General features: G+C 36.0%; 1 protein-coding gene across 1 annotated transcript in view; it reads right to left on the bottom strand.

Annotated features, from left to right (window-relative positions):
• ADGB (androglobin) overlaps nt 1-17,506 on the bottom strand; it is a 243,402-nt gene that overhangs the window by 151,020 nt on the left and 74,876 nt on the right. The window contains 4 exon segments of the mRNA XM_017877613.1: nt 4,697-4,825; nt 8,769-9,016; nt 14,259-14,345; nt 16,804-16,943. Of these exon segments, the coding sequence (XP_017733102.1) occupies nt 4,697-4,825; nt 8,769-9,016; nt 14,259-14,345; nt 16,804-16,943 (604 nt within the window).

Consider the following 17,506-nt stretch of genomic DNA (forward strand, 5'->3'; position numbering starts at 1 on the left):
AGGAACATCACACACTGGGGCCTATCATGGGGAGGGGGGAGGAGGGAGGGATTGCATTGGGGAGTTATACATGATATAAATGATGAATTGATGGGTGCTGACGAGTTGATGGGTGCAGCACACCAACATGGCATAAGTATACATATGTAACAAACCTGCACGTTATGCACATGTACCCTAGAACTTAAAGTATAATAATAAAAAAAAAAATTGTCATAGGTTCTGGTTTTACCAAATATTTAGCTGTGTGAGGTAGATCCCCAGGTTTCCTCAAGTTTGAGATACTATTTCTTCACTGCCTTCTACTCTACTGTTAAGCAAACACCACATAATTTCATCTTGTTATTAGTACTCTACTTCTGACAAGAGTTAGTTTATCATGAAGTAATTGTAGCTGCTATAATGAACACACTAAAAAATATGACTTAAACATGATGTAGTTTCTTTTCGTTCATATAAAGTACAAAATGAACGTTCTTGACCAGCAAGCAGATCTCCAGGTAGTGATTCACATACTCCTGCTGTGTCCCTCCTTGTGGTTTTGCCATCTTTAACACTGTGCTCTCAACAGCAGTGAGCTAACAGAAGGGGAATTGCAATTGAGAACATGGTATAGGTCAGTCTACAGCTCGTATGTATCACTTTGCTTCATGTCCTGTGGGCTAGAAATTAGAAGGCCACATCTCATTTAAAAGAGGCTGGGAAAATATAGCACAACTGTGTTCCTAGGAAGAGGAGGAAATTGTGAAAAGCTAGCAGTATTTCTCACAGTCAGAAAATATCCAGCTTACACTGAGTCATATTCTAATGGTATTGATTTTTGCTTTTTTGAAACCATTTTTTTAAAGTTACTATGATACTGAACTCTATTACTGTATTACTACACAAATTCTAACTTACCCTGTAGTTAATAAGTTATTGGCAAAACTCAAATCTCTAATATTTCTGATAATCATTTTATCTCAAATATTGGAAGGATCTGATTACTCATTCTTATAAAACTTTGGTATTTGTAATTAATGTCATCATTTGTATCAAAGTTTCTTTTTAAGTTACATTTTAAATTTAGCTATTTGGAGAATAAAAGTTTTCAATAAGTTTTACAGTTTAAACTATTAACATTCATAGATTTTGAGAGGAGAGATAACACAGTAGCTGTGTGAACTCTGGAGTAAGACTGTGTAGGTTCATAAACCCACTTTACACTTTATAATTTTGAGTTCCTCCAAGAGAGCAGAATCGGTGCCAAAGAACTTCCCCTCTATACCAGGAAAGAGGTCTTAACAGGACTTTCTCAGCCGAATTTTAGAATTGCGAATGATCAGTGACTACAATGTGTCCCCTGCTATTTTGTTTTATGAGTGGAGTTTATATTGCAGTTACTGTGTTCCTCTTCATATGGGAAAGTTTTTAAATTTAGGAAATTTAGGTTTTTAAAAAGTTTATTACCAAAATTTTATTTGTGAATTTTCTATGTATATTACCTTAATTCAATAAAACCGATTTTAGGAAGCAATATTTGAGTGCGTGTATAATTTTCAAATAGGACTTTAAGAGCTTTCAAACTTCTATTCAGAATTTGTGACTTATATAGATTTATGTCATTTCATTCTCTGCATCATCTGCTGAGTTTGTAATCATCATTGGTCAGGTTGGTCGTTAGTCCAAATTGGAAAGACATTAATGAAAACATTACATGAGAGATGGGAGTGGATACATATGGGTGTATCTGTAAGCATGTGTGTGCATGTACATGACTTGGAGATCCTGGATATTTTAACTAGATGCAATTACTGGATAATAATTTGGATTGGGACTCTTGGAAAGTATTGAATATACATGTAAGAAGAAGAGTGAAATGGGTATCTGGTGATCAGGAAAGTGAAATGTGGTGAAGACTGATCATTGTTCACCAAATGGCATCCTCTTTCTCCTGAAATGATCGATCTTTAGCACATTCCACATTCCATATTTTCCAACTCCTCTTAAAGTCAGGTGTGGTCATTGGACTGAATTATCTTCAATACAATGAGACCAGAGTGATACACAATATAGCTTTTTTGATTTCAGACACCTTACTCCTGCAATCCTCAAAGCTCTTTTTCTTCCTGCTGGTATAGAACTTTAGAATGCTAGAGGTATAAAAGGCATAAAATGGAAGGAGCATGGGTGTCTTCAATACCATCTAGAAAATAACTTCCTGCCAGTGATTAACACTAGTCTTTTTATTTTAATTGAGAAAGAAATATATATGACATCAGAGTCATTTGTTAGGCATGCCAGCTAGTGTACCTAAATGAATACACTTATTTTGGAAATAAGAAAATGAAATCTTAAATGTCAAGTCATTATTAGGGTATGCATTGGATAATATTAGATGACATATAAATATATACATAAATCTCTGCATGTCTTCTGCCATTATAAAACTATATCTCCTATGGCATTTAAAACTGTGAGTACCATTTTATTTTAATGACCATTGTGATAAATATGCTATTTTGAAAAAATTAATAAAACAGGGGTTCTTTATATTAAATTTTAAGTGACTTATCAGAATTAATTACAACACATCTAATATCAAATCAAACATAAAGAATATAGGCCAAGCGTGGTGGCAGATGGCTATAGTCCCAGCACTTTGGGAGGCCAAGGTGGGTGGATCACTTGAGGTCAAGAGTTTGAGACCAGCCTAGCCAACATGGTGAAGCTCCATCTCTACTAAAAATACAAGAATTAGCCGGGTGTAATGGCATGCACCTGTAGTCCCAGCTACTTGGGAGGCTGAGGCACGAGAACTGCTTGAACCTGGGAGGTGGAGGTTGCAGTGAGCTGAGATTGCGCCACTGCACTCCAGCCTGGGTGACACAGCAAGACTCTGTGTCAAATAAATAAATAAACAAACAAACAAACAATATAAATGTCATGTTATTTTTTCCATATGAGTTTGAATTGTAACTCAGTTATCTCTTGAATGCTTACTGTCTATCAATTATCTCCTTTACAAGTGAAACCAAAGCAGCTGATTGCAGGAAATGAATTATAACACCATCAGAAATGCACTTAGATTTAACTCTGTGGGAGAAGGAAGTTCACATGGCCACCCTTTTATTTATGCCAAACAAAATACTCCTATAGAGTTCATTCTAATACCGTACCTTTAGCACAGTCAAGAATTAGCAAAGTCTTTTACGGTAAGTATGCTAAAATGTAACTCTTCCAATGAGTGCTAAGCACTTTACCTGGATTCAACACTTGATTCTCACAAGGACCCTCACCAAAACAATGATGCTGATTTATAGAGATCCTGAGTTTAAAGAGGCTCTATCACTTGCCTGATAATTATACACTCAGTGTTGAAGCAGATATTGAACTCAAGCAGCTTGACTCCACAGTCCAAACCGAACCACATTCTATGTGTTGGAATGACCCTAACTATAAGTTCAGCAGGAGAAAGGAGGCATCATTACTTTTGTTTTCACAAAGGAAGAAGTCAGAGAAAGTTTTAGCCATTTTCACAAAGATGAAGAACCATCAGTAAGTCTGCTAATGTAATGTTTCTTACTATCAAAAAATATTGCTTAAAATATCAATATAAGAAAATGATTTTAATGTAGAATTAAAATACAATAGTGACTTTTTTCTATCCACATCACTAGGCATGTTTCAGTAAAAGTAAAAAACCATAATTATTAAAATGTCCTCATACAAATCATCATAATATATTAAGAAAAAATATAAAAATTTATTAATAAAGCACACTACTAGATGTAAAAATACGTATTTTGAGTAGCTAATGAAGGATGAGGTGAAAATGATAACCTGCACCAAGCACCAAGATAGATGAGTCAAAGCTGAGACTACAAAGCTTCAAAAGAGACACTCTAGTCTTCCTCCTGAATAGGTTGAGGTATCATTTTTTTACAGCATGTTTTCTTTCAACCTGATACAATTTGTTTAAAGGCTTCTATACCTAGACTGTTTTAGGTAGTACAGAGGACAAAAGTGCGGTAGCCTAGGGGTCTTTAGAGATAATTCGTAAGTCCAAATTGGAAAGATATTAATTAAAACGAAAGATCTCCAATGTGATTTTAAGTGATAGACAGAGAAACCCGAGCATTTTCACAAAAATACTTGACCTTTATACAATGAGGCTATCATAAATAGATCTTGTACATCCACTCAGTCACAATGTGATACACAAAAAAGTGTGGTGGTCAGTATCGTGATATAAACAATGACTTCTAGAGTCTCCAGCCTCACAGTTATTTTCTAAAACACAGTAAAAGATCTGGAGGCCCATTGTGAGCAAGGAGCCAGATGTAGACTTTTTGTTTCATTTGGTGGCTGGCATCTAACCACTCAAACAAGTAACTTTGAATTTACTTCATTTGAATGATAAATTTAACCTGAGTATTTTTTAGAGAAATACCTGAAAGTGACAGCAGAACCCTCTCCCATATGTGGATACTTCTTCTGTGACAGTTGCACTCTAATTTGGACAAGCAGGCTTCTGTCTCATTGGTAGGACTTTGGCCCAACATACCCACCCATCAGAGAACCCAGCATTTATGGCAACCTTGAATAAGTTTATTTAGTTATTTCAAAAGAAAAAGTGTATTTCTATGTTCCAAGGTTTTCCAGCATTTTAAGAAACAACTAAATTAGTTATTATTCTAAGAAATTAGGAGCTTACAATCTGATAGGGACTGCACAGAGTACTGCACTTCTGATGAGGGTCTTGAACCATGAAGTGAGAATTTGAATTTTTCTTTTTCTCCATCTTTACTTCTCTTCTTCCCAATGTCTCTTGCATCTGCTTTCTCTAACATATGAAAAAAATCAAAATAAATATTTTAGCTAGACAACCTCAAGCTATATTTCTTATTCAGTCATTGTCTTAAATAAAAAAGGCCAAAATAATAGTATTATTTAAATGTAAAAGTATAGCCATAATTTCTCTAAAACATGATCCCTCTAATTAGAAACACCACAATAAAGCCAGGGAGAACTTTGAAAACTGGATATATTATGAAATAAATGCAGCATTGCCTTTTATCTACTGCACATAATTTTGTTTCATGAAGATAATTATTTGAATATATTTTATTCATATAAGGTTATAGTATCAAGGTAATTTTCTCATTTTAAAAATAAAAACAAAACACAGCAAAGCCTGTACTGAAAGTTAAGTCCTAAATGTAGAGCCCTCTCAGATTTTCCTTATTTGAGTTCTCCACTTATAGGAAACACAGTTTTGTGACTCCAAAATATTTTATTGTGGAGCCCAGACTCCAACCAAAGTCCCAAACCAGCATCTTATTGCCTACATGGCTTGGGTAATAAAGCTCTTGTATCCAGAACTATTCCCACCATTTGAATCCTCATTCATATACTCAATCTATAAAACATTCTTCTTCAACTTAAAATACTTTTCTCAAAGATTTTTTAAATTCCCTAACAAATCTCTCTCAATTCAGAGACAGAAATTATAGATTTCTGTCATTTCATTCTATGCATCATCTGCTGAGTTTGTAATCATCATTGGTCAGGTTGCTCATTACTTATAATGTTTCTGAACATCCAAAATAGACATGTTTCATATCTTAGCTTTTTTTTTCTTTCTCTCTTTTTGACAGGCTTTCACTCTGCTTGCCCAGGCTGGAGTGCAGTGGCGCAGTCTCAGCTCACTGCAGCATTGACCTCCCAGGCTCGAGCAATTCTCCCACCTCAGCCTCCTAAATAGCTGGGACTACAGGTGCACACCACCACACCTTGCTAATTTTCCTTTTCATTTTCTTTTTTATAGACACAAGGTTTCACCATGTTGTACAGGCTGGTCTTGAACTCCTGGGCTCAAGTGATCTGCCAGCATCAGCCTCTCAGAGTGCTGGGAATACAGGCGTGAGCAACCATGCCCAGCCCATATCTTAGCTTTTTCAGTAGATTTAACACTGAAATTAGATATAAAAATAAAGATAACTATAACTTCAATCATAGGATAAAACATTTAACCAGGAAATTTAGGTTCTTAAAAGTTTATCAGAATTTTATTTGTGAATTTTCTGTATACATTACCTTAATTCAATAAAACTGATTTTAGGAAGCAATATTTGAGTGCATGTATAATTTTCAAATAGGACTTCAAGAGCTTTCAAACTTCTATTCAGAATTTGTGACTTAAAATAATACATAATAAAAATTATAAATAGAAGAAAATCAAACTGTCTCACATAGAAATTTGGATAGTATACAACAGTGCTCACCGAAATGTGTTTTTGCCAATACCCTATATAAGGATTGCTCCTCTGTCATTTCATCCCACCCATCTGGCAAAACCCCACTCTGAATAAACTTGGCAGCTGAGTCCCACTGGAAGCAATCCTCCTGTCGTTCTGCAAACCTTGCCACATCTATTTTAAATCTCTGCGAGAGTCTACATCTTCCACCTCCACCTCACTTTCAGCTCATAACTAGGTTGTATATAAACAAAAAGTAGAAGTCTTTGGTCTGAAGTCCTCATCTTCTCCTACCAAACCTGTTTACCCACCTACACCTGTATCCACTCCCCCATGACCTGTGTCCACCTATGAGAATGGAGGAGCCATTGCTCTCCCTGGGTTGGCCCAATCCCCCTGGAGCTGTGGTGTGGAACTTGTTCCTTCATCTCAGAAAATGTATACTATTGCAGTCATCTCAGTGGGATCTTCTCAGTCATTACTTTAAAAAACTCAATTCTCCTTCACGAGATTCACAAATACATATTCTGTCTGCATCCCACATTTTTCCCTATCAGTTTCCACTTTGCAATTTCCTGTTCCTCAAGGCCAAGCTTCACACAATGTTGTTTATACATTATTTTACTTCCTCCTTCCTTCTTACTCCCCTCCAATGTCTCTTCTACTCCCTTCACTCGCAAGTGGGCAATGACCTCCATATCACAAAATATAATTGAGAAATTTAAATTTTCACCATAGTTCATCTTCCCACCATATTTAATACAATCTCTGGTTCTTGGAACTTTTTCCAAGGACTTTTTCCAAAGGAACTTTTTCCTTTGGCCCCGATGCCAAAATACTCTGCTGATATTGTCCCTGCTCCCCTGGCCGGTCCTTACTCTTCATTCAGCAACTCGTCATTTTATATCAACCTCTTAGATGTTCTGCTTCTTCAGGACTCAGTCTCAGCCTCCCTCATCTGCTCACTCTATACCGTCTCCTTGGGAAATATCATTCTTGGTTTAATTTAGCATGCATTTGTCAATGACCAAGTGTATATCACCAGCCTAGGAGTCTTGACATGGAAAATCAACTAGGTTGTCTTAAAGGCACCTCAATTTCAATATATTTGAAATCATTTTGTGATCTCTCCTAAACAGTACCACCATCTATCGTGCTTTGCAGCTCGCAGTTCCACCAGTCATCATTGTCAAGTTCTGCCACTTTTTACTTTTTAAATAGGAGAAATATGTATTTAATGGAAATTCAGAGCTTAATGTATCTTCCTAAATTAATATTAGATTAATTTAGTAGCATCAAAGTAGAGAATTGCCTTAGATTTTCAAAGAAAGCAAAATGTGGAATAATAATTAGCATACAGTAAACACCGTTATAAGTCCTAAAGTCCTAGAAAAGAAAGATCTTAATTACATGGCAGTTGTCACAAAAACTTAAGAAAGGATAACGACAATAAAGATGTATTTCTTAGGGAAGCAGGAGCCTCAGAGGTCCCGAGAAACCCCAACTTAAGTTCACCTCCATCTTAAGACTAACAAGACACATTTCGTGCCAGTCATGACCCACCGTCGTTACATGTTTATAGCTGAAGATACAGCCTAATGATACCTGCAAGGGACACACTCCTACAACAGCAGAATGTCCAGATGTGCCAATACCCATAGCAATATGTCCATATGTCCCAATGCCCATAACAATGTATCCTTTCAAGATAATTATTGTTATGCTTTGATGTACTTAATGCACTAAAATGTCAAGTTGAACTTGCTTTAAATCAATAGAATACTACATTTTGTCATGCTGTCAGGACAGCTTAGCTTAGCTTGGCTTTTACATAGATAAGATTCCTAGATAAGAAAAACTGGGCTGCGTGCAGTGGCTCACACCTGTAATCCCAACACTTTGGGAGGCTGAGGCAGGTGGATCACCTGAGGTCAGGAGTTCAAGACCAGCCTGGCCAACATGGTGAAATCCCATCTCTACTAAAAACACAAAAATGAGCCGGGTGTAGTGGCGTGTGCCTGTAATCCCAGCTACTTGGGAGACTGAGACAGGAGAATTGCTTGATCCTGGGAGATGAAGGTTGCAGTAAGCCAAGACTCCAGCCTGGGCAACAAGAGTGAAACTACATCAAAGAAGGAAGGAAGGAAGGAAGGAAGGAAGGAAGGAAGGAAGGAAGGAAGGAAGGAGAAAGAAAGAAAGAAAGAAAGAAAGAAAGAAAGAAAGAAAGAAAGAGAGAGAGAGAGAGAGAGAGAGAGAGAGAGAGAGAGAGAGAGAGAAAGAAAGAAAGAAAAGAGAGCACATTTCTTTGCTTACTGAGGATGCCCTACTCTGTAACTGAGGAGATTTCAATAAACTATCTCTTCTTACTCGACTCAGTGACTTGTCTTGAATTCCTTACCGTGTGAGATCAAGAATGCTCTCTTGGGGTGTGGCTCAAAACCACTATTTCTAGCCACACATTAAATACGATTGTAAGGCATTTATATGTAATGTCCATATTGAATCACATTTTGATGTAAAATATCTTACCCTTTGGAACTTTGTCGCTTTTCTCAGAAGCCTTTAGTGTTGTCAAAGAACTTTCAGGTTTGAATTCCTTCATGTCTTTAATTTCCTTTCCATCCTTTATTTCTTTTCCCTCCTTCCCTTCTTTCCCTGGTTCTTTTAATTTAGAATCTAACACTGCTAGTTTGCTTTCAGAGCTGGCCTCATCTGACAGCTTAAACTCAGGCAATATTTCCTTCAGGAGCTCCCAAACTTTGTCCATATAGCCCGGGCTAAGAGAAAAGAAATCAACATTAATTTCCAAACGATGTTTTTTTTTTCTTCCTTGAACTTTGCAAGAAATTACTGACAGCTAAATCAACTTGCTATTTAATGAATAATTTCAATTGTTACTCAGATTTTTGATTAAAAGAAACAGCATTATATATTAGACATTCAACCAGCTTTCATTGAGTGCCTACTGTGTGCTGGGCTTTGCTGAATCAAAGCGACCAAAACCACAGTGTTATCTCAGAGATCACTCACCCTGGCAGGGAAGCTCATCATGTTAACAACCATGACAGGGAAAGAACATGTCCTTGAGCATCTATTAAGTGGCAGACACTTTCGCATGCATGATCACTTATGCAGAAGGTCCTTATCTCACTAGGCTTCTCTGTGGAATGTGACAGTGTTGTTTCTTGCTCCTCTTTTAACTCTTCCCTGAGGCTTCCATAACATCCCTCTTTCCTGGTTTTCTTTCTGTTGTTAAAGAAATTCCTTGCAGACTCCTTTGAATACTCCCTTTCTTCTGCTCTCTGTTGACAATTTAAGTCTTCTCCCACGGCTCTCCTCTTGGTGTTCTTGCCATTTTACGTAGTATTTCCTCATATTTTGAGTTTATCCATAAATGTGTGTAACCTCTAAATCATTAGTTCCAGCTCAAACCTTTCTCCTGATATCCAGACTCACACATACAACCACCTAATCGGTATTTGTCCCAAACAAATAATAAAAAACAAAGTAAGTAAACAAAAATGCCCTGCATCACCTTCTACTTGGTACTCAAAGCAGAAAATTGAGAATGAACAAGACTCTCTCTTTAAAATTTCCTTCAAATAAAACACAATGTCAGTTGGATTCTACCTTTTCTCAGTGCAGTGGATCACCTTTTCTCCATTCTCATCACCACTTCCTCGGGAGAAGCCCTCAGAAGACCCCCCCCCACCCCCGCAAGAATACTGCACAAGCCAGTGTCGCTGCTCCACTCCTGCCATTTGCTGTCCTAAGGTTCTGAGCAATCTTTCAAAATCATGAGTCTGATAAAGTCATCCTCCGGTCTACAATCCCTTAATGACATCTGATCATTTTAAGGAGGTTGTAAAAATGTCTCAGCATAGTATAAAAGGCCTCTCTAGCTATCCGGCTCTTATCCACCTTTCCTGTCCCACACCCCATTCCTCCTCTAGAATTCCATAGCATGAAATTCAGTTTTGCAGAACCATGTGTTTTTCTGGGACTACACCCTACCTTCTTCTATTTCCTTGATATTTTTTCTTCTGTGAGTTGGATTTCCCACCTCGATCAGCTTCATTCATTTCAACTAATCCTTTGAGATCAATTCAAGTATTACCTCCTGCAGGAATTACACAGAAGGCAATACATTGAGCAAAACAAAAGAGGGTCCCTGTTCTTATGGACAATTTTACATCCAATGGATGGAGAGAGAGAGAGAGAGAGAGAGAGAGAGAGAGAGAGAGAGAGAGAGAATAACAGCAGTGATAACTTCCATGAGGAAAATGAAATAAGGGAAGCTGAGGTGTGGCATAACTTGGGGAAGGAATAACTTACACTGGATGCTCAACTAGGCCTGTCTAAGGAGTTGATGGTTAAGCTTGGTGGGACCCAAATGTGACATACCCAGCTAAGTGAATAATCTGATGAAAGATCATTCGAGGCAGAAAAAAACAAAATAAAAATAAGAGCAGCCCATGAAAGAACCGCAAGGTAGAGTGAGTTTCATATATTTCAGAAACAGAAAAAAAGACTTGGGTGACCAGTAAACTGTTGCCAAGACATTGATGTGGTCAGAGACTGTGTGAATCAGACAGTGCAGATCTCTGAGGATCATGGTCAAGACTGTAGAACTTCATTCAAGCGTAACAGTTAAACGCTGAAAGGTTTTAAGCAAGGAGAATGACATGATCTGATTTATACTTTAGAAAATTATTCTGATTACCAACTTAACTAAAGGAGGGTAAAATAGACCCTGGGAGACCAGTTATAAATCTAATAATGGAGATGTAGAGAAACAAATTGGTTCAGAGTAAGTAGAGAATGTACTGTTGACAGAGCTTAGTGAGAGATTATATGTGAGAGGTGAGAAAAATGAGCATTGAAGGATGACTTCAAGTTTTTTTCTTTAGCTTGAATAAATATGTGGATGGTAGTGAAATTCACTGAGATGATGCATTCTAGGGAAGGTGCAGTTTGGGAGGTTGAGAATCAAGTGTTCCTTTCTGGATATTCTGAGTTTAAGATACACTTTTGAAAATCCTCATAGCTATGTAACTTAGGCAGTTGTAGATAAACACAGTCTAGAGGTCAGGCAATGTTGACCAGGCATAAACTTGAAAGTCATTGTCAAACAGTTTGTTATTTAAAGTTACAGGACAGGAGTCCTGCTACATACCATCACTTAGCAGCTGTTCGTTGGTTGAGGAACTATCCTAGAAGGCTGAGAAAGAGCAGAAAATAAGAAGGAAAAAAGCTCAGAGAGTGTGTTGCTGTGGAAACCAAGGGAAGCAAGTGTTGCAAAAGGAAATAACTTGTTTAAGAGGATCACATACTGGGATGCAAGTAAATGAGGCAGGAGACGTGACCACTGGATTTGACAACGTTAAGGACTTTGTTGACCTTAAGAAGAGTCATTTCACTGGTGTGGTGGAGAGGGAAGGTCAAAGAGTCAGATGAGAAGAAATGGGGAGTTGAGGAGATGAAGACTGTGTGTATAAACCACTCATTTATTTAGATTTTTTTTCTGAGGAAAACAAGAGAAATGAACTGGTGGCTGGAAAATAATAATTTGTTTCCCTGTGCATCTCTGATCTGCTCAACTCCCTGAACATCTCTGATCTGCTCAACTCCCTGAACTGCCTCCTATTCATCCCTGGATCCCCCTACCCAGTAGAGTGGCCTTTAGCACATTTTATTTTTTTTTTTATTTGATCCCATGACAGCTCTGGAACATAGGTTATACAGTATTAACTGATGTTTAGGAGGTTGTTAAGTTGTATGGCATCACACAACCAGCAAATAATTGAGTCAGGATAGGAACAGACTTTTCTGAATCCAAAATCTAGGTTGTATTTCCCATCTACCATATAAAATATACTACACTATGAAAAAGACCTATTGAAACACCATGGAATAAGACCATATAACTTCTTGGACCATTAGGCTTAAAGACAGGGCAGCAGAGTGCCATGTTCACAGACAGACCATGCATCAGAGACACGTGCCAACAAGAGTCCTTTGAAATGGTTGGATTTCGAATTCCCACCCAGACATGTCATTGACTCTGCTTCTATTATTACATGGAAAATTAGAAGATACTCTGTTTTGATTTTCAGAGGTAAAATTTTATGAATTTTCTTGGTGTGAATTATTCTGATATCTTGTTTCTTTATCATCCTCTGGTAGAATTCTGACGATTTCATGTCTCTGGTGTCTCTACTAACTATTGCACAGAGAAAATTGCACTTGCACAGGAAAAACTGTAAACATTCCATCAACACTAAGTATAAAAATTTAGAGAGCTCCATACTTTCAAAATCTCATTGTCTCTCTATTTCTCTCACTAACATTGTCCACATTATGTCAGGAAGTCATTTAGATATTAAGAAAAGGTTTTCCAATAGAAGATAAAAAAGAGTGCCATCTCGGCCATTCCTAAGATAAAAACAAGATCAGTTCCTACCCTCCAGTTTTTTTTTTTTTTTTTTTTCCCCTGAAAATACTTTTATTTGAACAAAGCAACCCCTAGTTTATCCTGCTGGAAATATGGTTAAGATGGCAGAATCCAAGTTACTAGAGCCTGTCTTCAACCTCCTCCAATATCTATTGACCCTGGGCAATTGCAGCTTCCTATTACCAGTCAAAGATCAGAGATGGTCCAGGTTGATAACTGTACTGTGGATTTAATCATCTTGTAAAAGTCAGTATCTGAATTAATGGTATATTCAAATCTATTGTTATAATTCTTTTCTATGCACCTGATCTTGATTTTTTTCCAACTGTCAATGGTAAAATGATAAAATAGTGCATCTATATTCCTTATGTATTAAATAAAACTATTGTGAAATTATAAGTCAGTATTAAATTGAACAATGTCTCTATTCTATTCTTTACCTAATAGCTATTTTTGGACATAAAGAAGCAATTTCTATATATCTAGAATCATATGAAAGAAAGACTGTGGGCTTTGGACCAGCAAGACTTACATGTTCCTAGTTTGGGGGAATTCAACCTCTCTGAGCTTTAGTTTCCTCATGTGAAATGATGCACACCTAGTTGATGGGGTCATATGGATGATTAAAGGAGACTATCCTTTCAGGACTGTGATTTTTAAATGAGAAGTAATATACTAAATTACTTGATGCATAATAGCTGTCTTCTTATGATTATTTCCATACAGATGTGGCCAATTAAAAGTTGCTTTTATGTTTCTATATTGAAGTAAGTGTGATAGGTTTATAAGTATAAAGGGAAGTTTGCAAATGTTTTACTATAATAAATAATTACCATTGTTTTAATATTTGTACATCAGATATTTAAATATTAAATTTGTAGTATATATATAAGTGTGGGAGACCTGCACATGCCACCCCAAAATATGAAGGATTGCTGAGCTACAGGCAATTATGAAGAAACAGATACACAGAAACTCTGTTTTCCCTCAATTTACCTAAAAGCAAGACATAGATTTACAAAAACTGAGAGGCATCCTGCCCCTCATTGCCTTGTACCAGAGAGAACAGATGTTAACCACTGAAGACAGCTTTGGACCCTTACTGGCCTGAAAATTGTACCAGAGGAATGTACATGAACAAACTTTCTTAACTAGCCTTTATCTATCATTTATTTGCCTTCCCACAAGTTGCCACCTGTAGAGGCTCAAAGTCATTTTCTTTTGTCTTGTCACTTCTGTAAAAATTGACTGCTCTTTGTGGTATATTTCCCATGGAAATCTACATGGTAATAAGCTGCTGTGTGTTTTCTTTTGTTAATGTGTATTCTGTTACAGGAGTCAGTTCCAACGAAGAACCTATGGGGGTCATTCTTCTCCTATATAAGGACATAGAATTTACCCTGAAATTCCCAAGGAACTTTATGTAATACTATAAAATGATATTTTTCCCCAAATTTTGCAAAACATGACCTTTCTTGAAATTTTCTTAAAGACTAGGAGTATTTTAAAGAAGTCTTGGGAAGAAAGAAAAAATTAGATATAAGCAATTTAATAATCAAACGTACTGAAGAGAAATGACTTCTGGTAACCACCCTGTGAGTGCATGAATAACCGTGAACTCCCCCAGTTCTCTCCTGTCTGCTACATGGATGCTAAAAAAGAAAATGCATAATGTTATAGGTAGCAACATTTGAAAACACATAAAGATATATAAGAACTAGGGATCATTAATAAACTGCAATATATTCTGATTATTCATTACAATCTGCATTAAAAATACTATCCCAGAAGCTAAATCATTTGTTAAAACACTGAAGTAGGATTTATAATATAATTAATTTCATTTGTATTTGCAAAGCATACTTATATGCTTCATTTTTTAAGATCTAAAAGTAATATTAATGCTACATACATAAAATATATTCACATTATGTATTATAAAATATATAATTAGTATATAATCCATTTTATAGACTTCTTTTAAAACAGAACAGTCTCTTTCATCATTCTGATTTCAGTAATTATTTTAAGATGTCTTTGAAGATGTGTGTTAGATCAGTCTCATCTATGGCAAGTCAAGATGGGCATCAGAAATCCTTAGATAACTGTGGAGAAACCAGAAACATCTCTTCTGTCCTATACAGAAGAGTGAAACTGTCAGCTTAGCATAAAGTAAAATGAGGATGTGATTAACCAATGTCGCTATTCTCATCAGGCCTCTTTTTTTTCCCCAGAGGTTATTAGTCTATTTACATTTACGCACAAAAATGCCATATCTCCCTTCTGCCCGGGAGTCAAGGCTTCAGCTGACTATATGTCAATGGTGGTGTTAATGGCATTACCAACACATGTGTGCTTTTTTTCAGAGAGAAATCTTACTATCTTAGTCACATGCGCCATTACTTTAAAATGTGCACTGTTTGTTGTTTACAGATTACGAATTTCTATATGTCTACCTATTTCAAAGATAATAAGTGTCTATTGGGATAGATTCCAGACTAGTCTAAACTCCTCATTGGATAAATTTATGAAGTGACTTTGCAAATCAAATAGAAATGTTCTTTTGTTTGCATATCTCACATTGACATTGAAGTTACTATGTGTTAATTTGGAAAATGTAGTAAGCTAAACTTCATATCACTATGTACTTCAGATCACTATGTACTGTAAAAATCTGAAAAAAATTATGGAAAAATATAAATTGTTCCACATAGGGCAACTTTCCACTAGAAATCCCAAGAAATGTATTACACTTAGCTTGTTGCTTTGTTTACTAACTGGATTTTTTTAAAAAAAGCATAATAACCCCAATACTTATGTTGCTGTAAAGTTCTACTGAACTATAGCTTTAAGAAAGATAAAATATGACTCCAATTATCCAGGTCATGTATTCAATGCCTCACTGCTCTAGCGGCTCTGATTCTCAGAACTTCAAATTATGTCTGAGAACTAGAAACATTCAGAACATATTTTTCCCCAAATAAATGAACATGCCACCAATATGAATACTTAGTGATATTCAGCTACCTACAAATATCTGGGCTGAGTTTTTGTAAAGATCATTGCAATTAAGTGCTAAAAGCTGGGTGAAACTAATTCCCAAAGGAAAACTGAGGGCTGGTAAGAAAAAAGCAGAAATGAAGAGGATGGGAGTAGGAATGGTTGTTTTTGTTTTTTAGCCTTGGGAGAGAAAAATGAAACTGTGCCTAAAGAAAATCCACACAAAGCAGACCTGGCTTCTGACTGACATTGCAATGACATTGCAATGTTTATAGAAGGGGAAGGGGCTGAGCTGTGAGCAAATGTCTAACATCTACTGTTAAAGCATGTGGGTATGTTCTATTAAATATCAAGAATCTTTGACAAACTGCAGGAGGTGGATGTGTATAAAATCCCAGCCTGTGCAATGTATGTGAAAATTCTTCCAGTGAACAATGACGCAAAATTGCCATGCATTTCCAACTCAATCATCAAAGCTTTTTTGTATTTTTAGGGCCAGGATGATATGACTTCTTTTCTCTGGAAGTGTAAGCTGAGAGAATAGAGCATAGCAGACGCGTCTCATATACGTTCGTGCACAAGTCAGGCAGGAATATAAGACAGAAGCCAATTTTGCAAGAATATTGAAGAAAATATAAGTAGTTTTCATCATGAATATATCAAAAGTGACCAATGTTACCAAAATCATGAAGTGCACATTGACATCTTTCAGAAAAGTTCAGGTTTTTCAAGATTATTAAATTATTGCTGCATATACATAACCTAAAACTTTAACTAGATTTCAGGATATATTATTCAGTTTTAGATGAACCAATATTTTCTTCCACAAAACAATTTTTTCTCCTATTAAAGGAAGTATTATTTTTCATGGTCAACTTTGCATTCATAGTAAGTCAGCATTGAATATAAAATAATTCCTGGGTATTTTTTTTCTTGGAGGAATTTTGTGTTACTGTTAAGCTAATAGAACAAATCAGTGGCTTTCGCACATTTGATTTTATACTAGAACATTTACATTGGTTATGTAATAAGCTATGCAATATGAATGTATAGTTAATATTTTTGTTTGCTTTTTTCTATTCATGTGAGTGACAATGTGTCATTACATACTCATTATTTGCCAGCTTGATGATAGCTTTAGACAAAAGCATTGGCCACAGTTCAAATTCGTAAGTTGAAGCTGGAAGCAATAGATTGTTATCTTCATCAAAAGGCAGAAAGTCATCAATTGTTATCTTTCTCCAGCAACCCTAAAAATAAGATGAAAGAAATGTAATACCATCAATGACTTACAGTCTTTTCTCTCGTAAATTATTGCACATGACTGACATTATTATTTACTGTTTTCCAATTTTATTTTAGCTTCTTACCCTTAAAGACTGAGATACTGAATTTCAATACTACTCTGGTTGAATATTTTAGCTTATTGTTTTATTTTACATAATCACAGCACACCCATGTCTATACCAATATTGTCCTTATTTATGAGGTCTTATGCACAAATTCTTGGGAGCCTCTTACTGCATAATGAAGTAAATTAAGGTGTTTCAAGTAGCAGAACCAAAACATTATACAACCATGAATAAGCTTGGACATAATCAAATGACTTAATATAGTCAAAATACAAATTCTCCAAATATAACTTTAGTAATTATTGCTTGATACATCCTCACTGACCTTACACTTCCAATTCTTATATTATTGCTACTCCTCATTAATTTCTTAATCAACAAGAAACTACAGAGAGATAAGCCAGATGCAAAAGGATACTGTATGAGTTCTAAATATATATATATATATATATCTATATATA

The sequence above is a fragment of the Rhinopithecus bieti genome, unplaced genomic scaffold, assembly GCF_001698545.2.
Source record: "Rhinopithecus bieti isolate Rb0 unplaced genomic scaffold, ASM169854v2 scaffold_10706, whole genome shotgun sequence".
In the NCBI taxonomy this organism is placed as follows: Eukaryota; Metazoa; Chordata; class Mammalia; order Primates; family Cercopithecidae; genus Rhinopithecus; species Rhinopithecus bieti.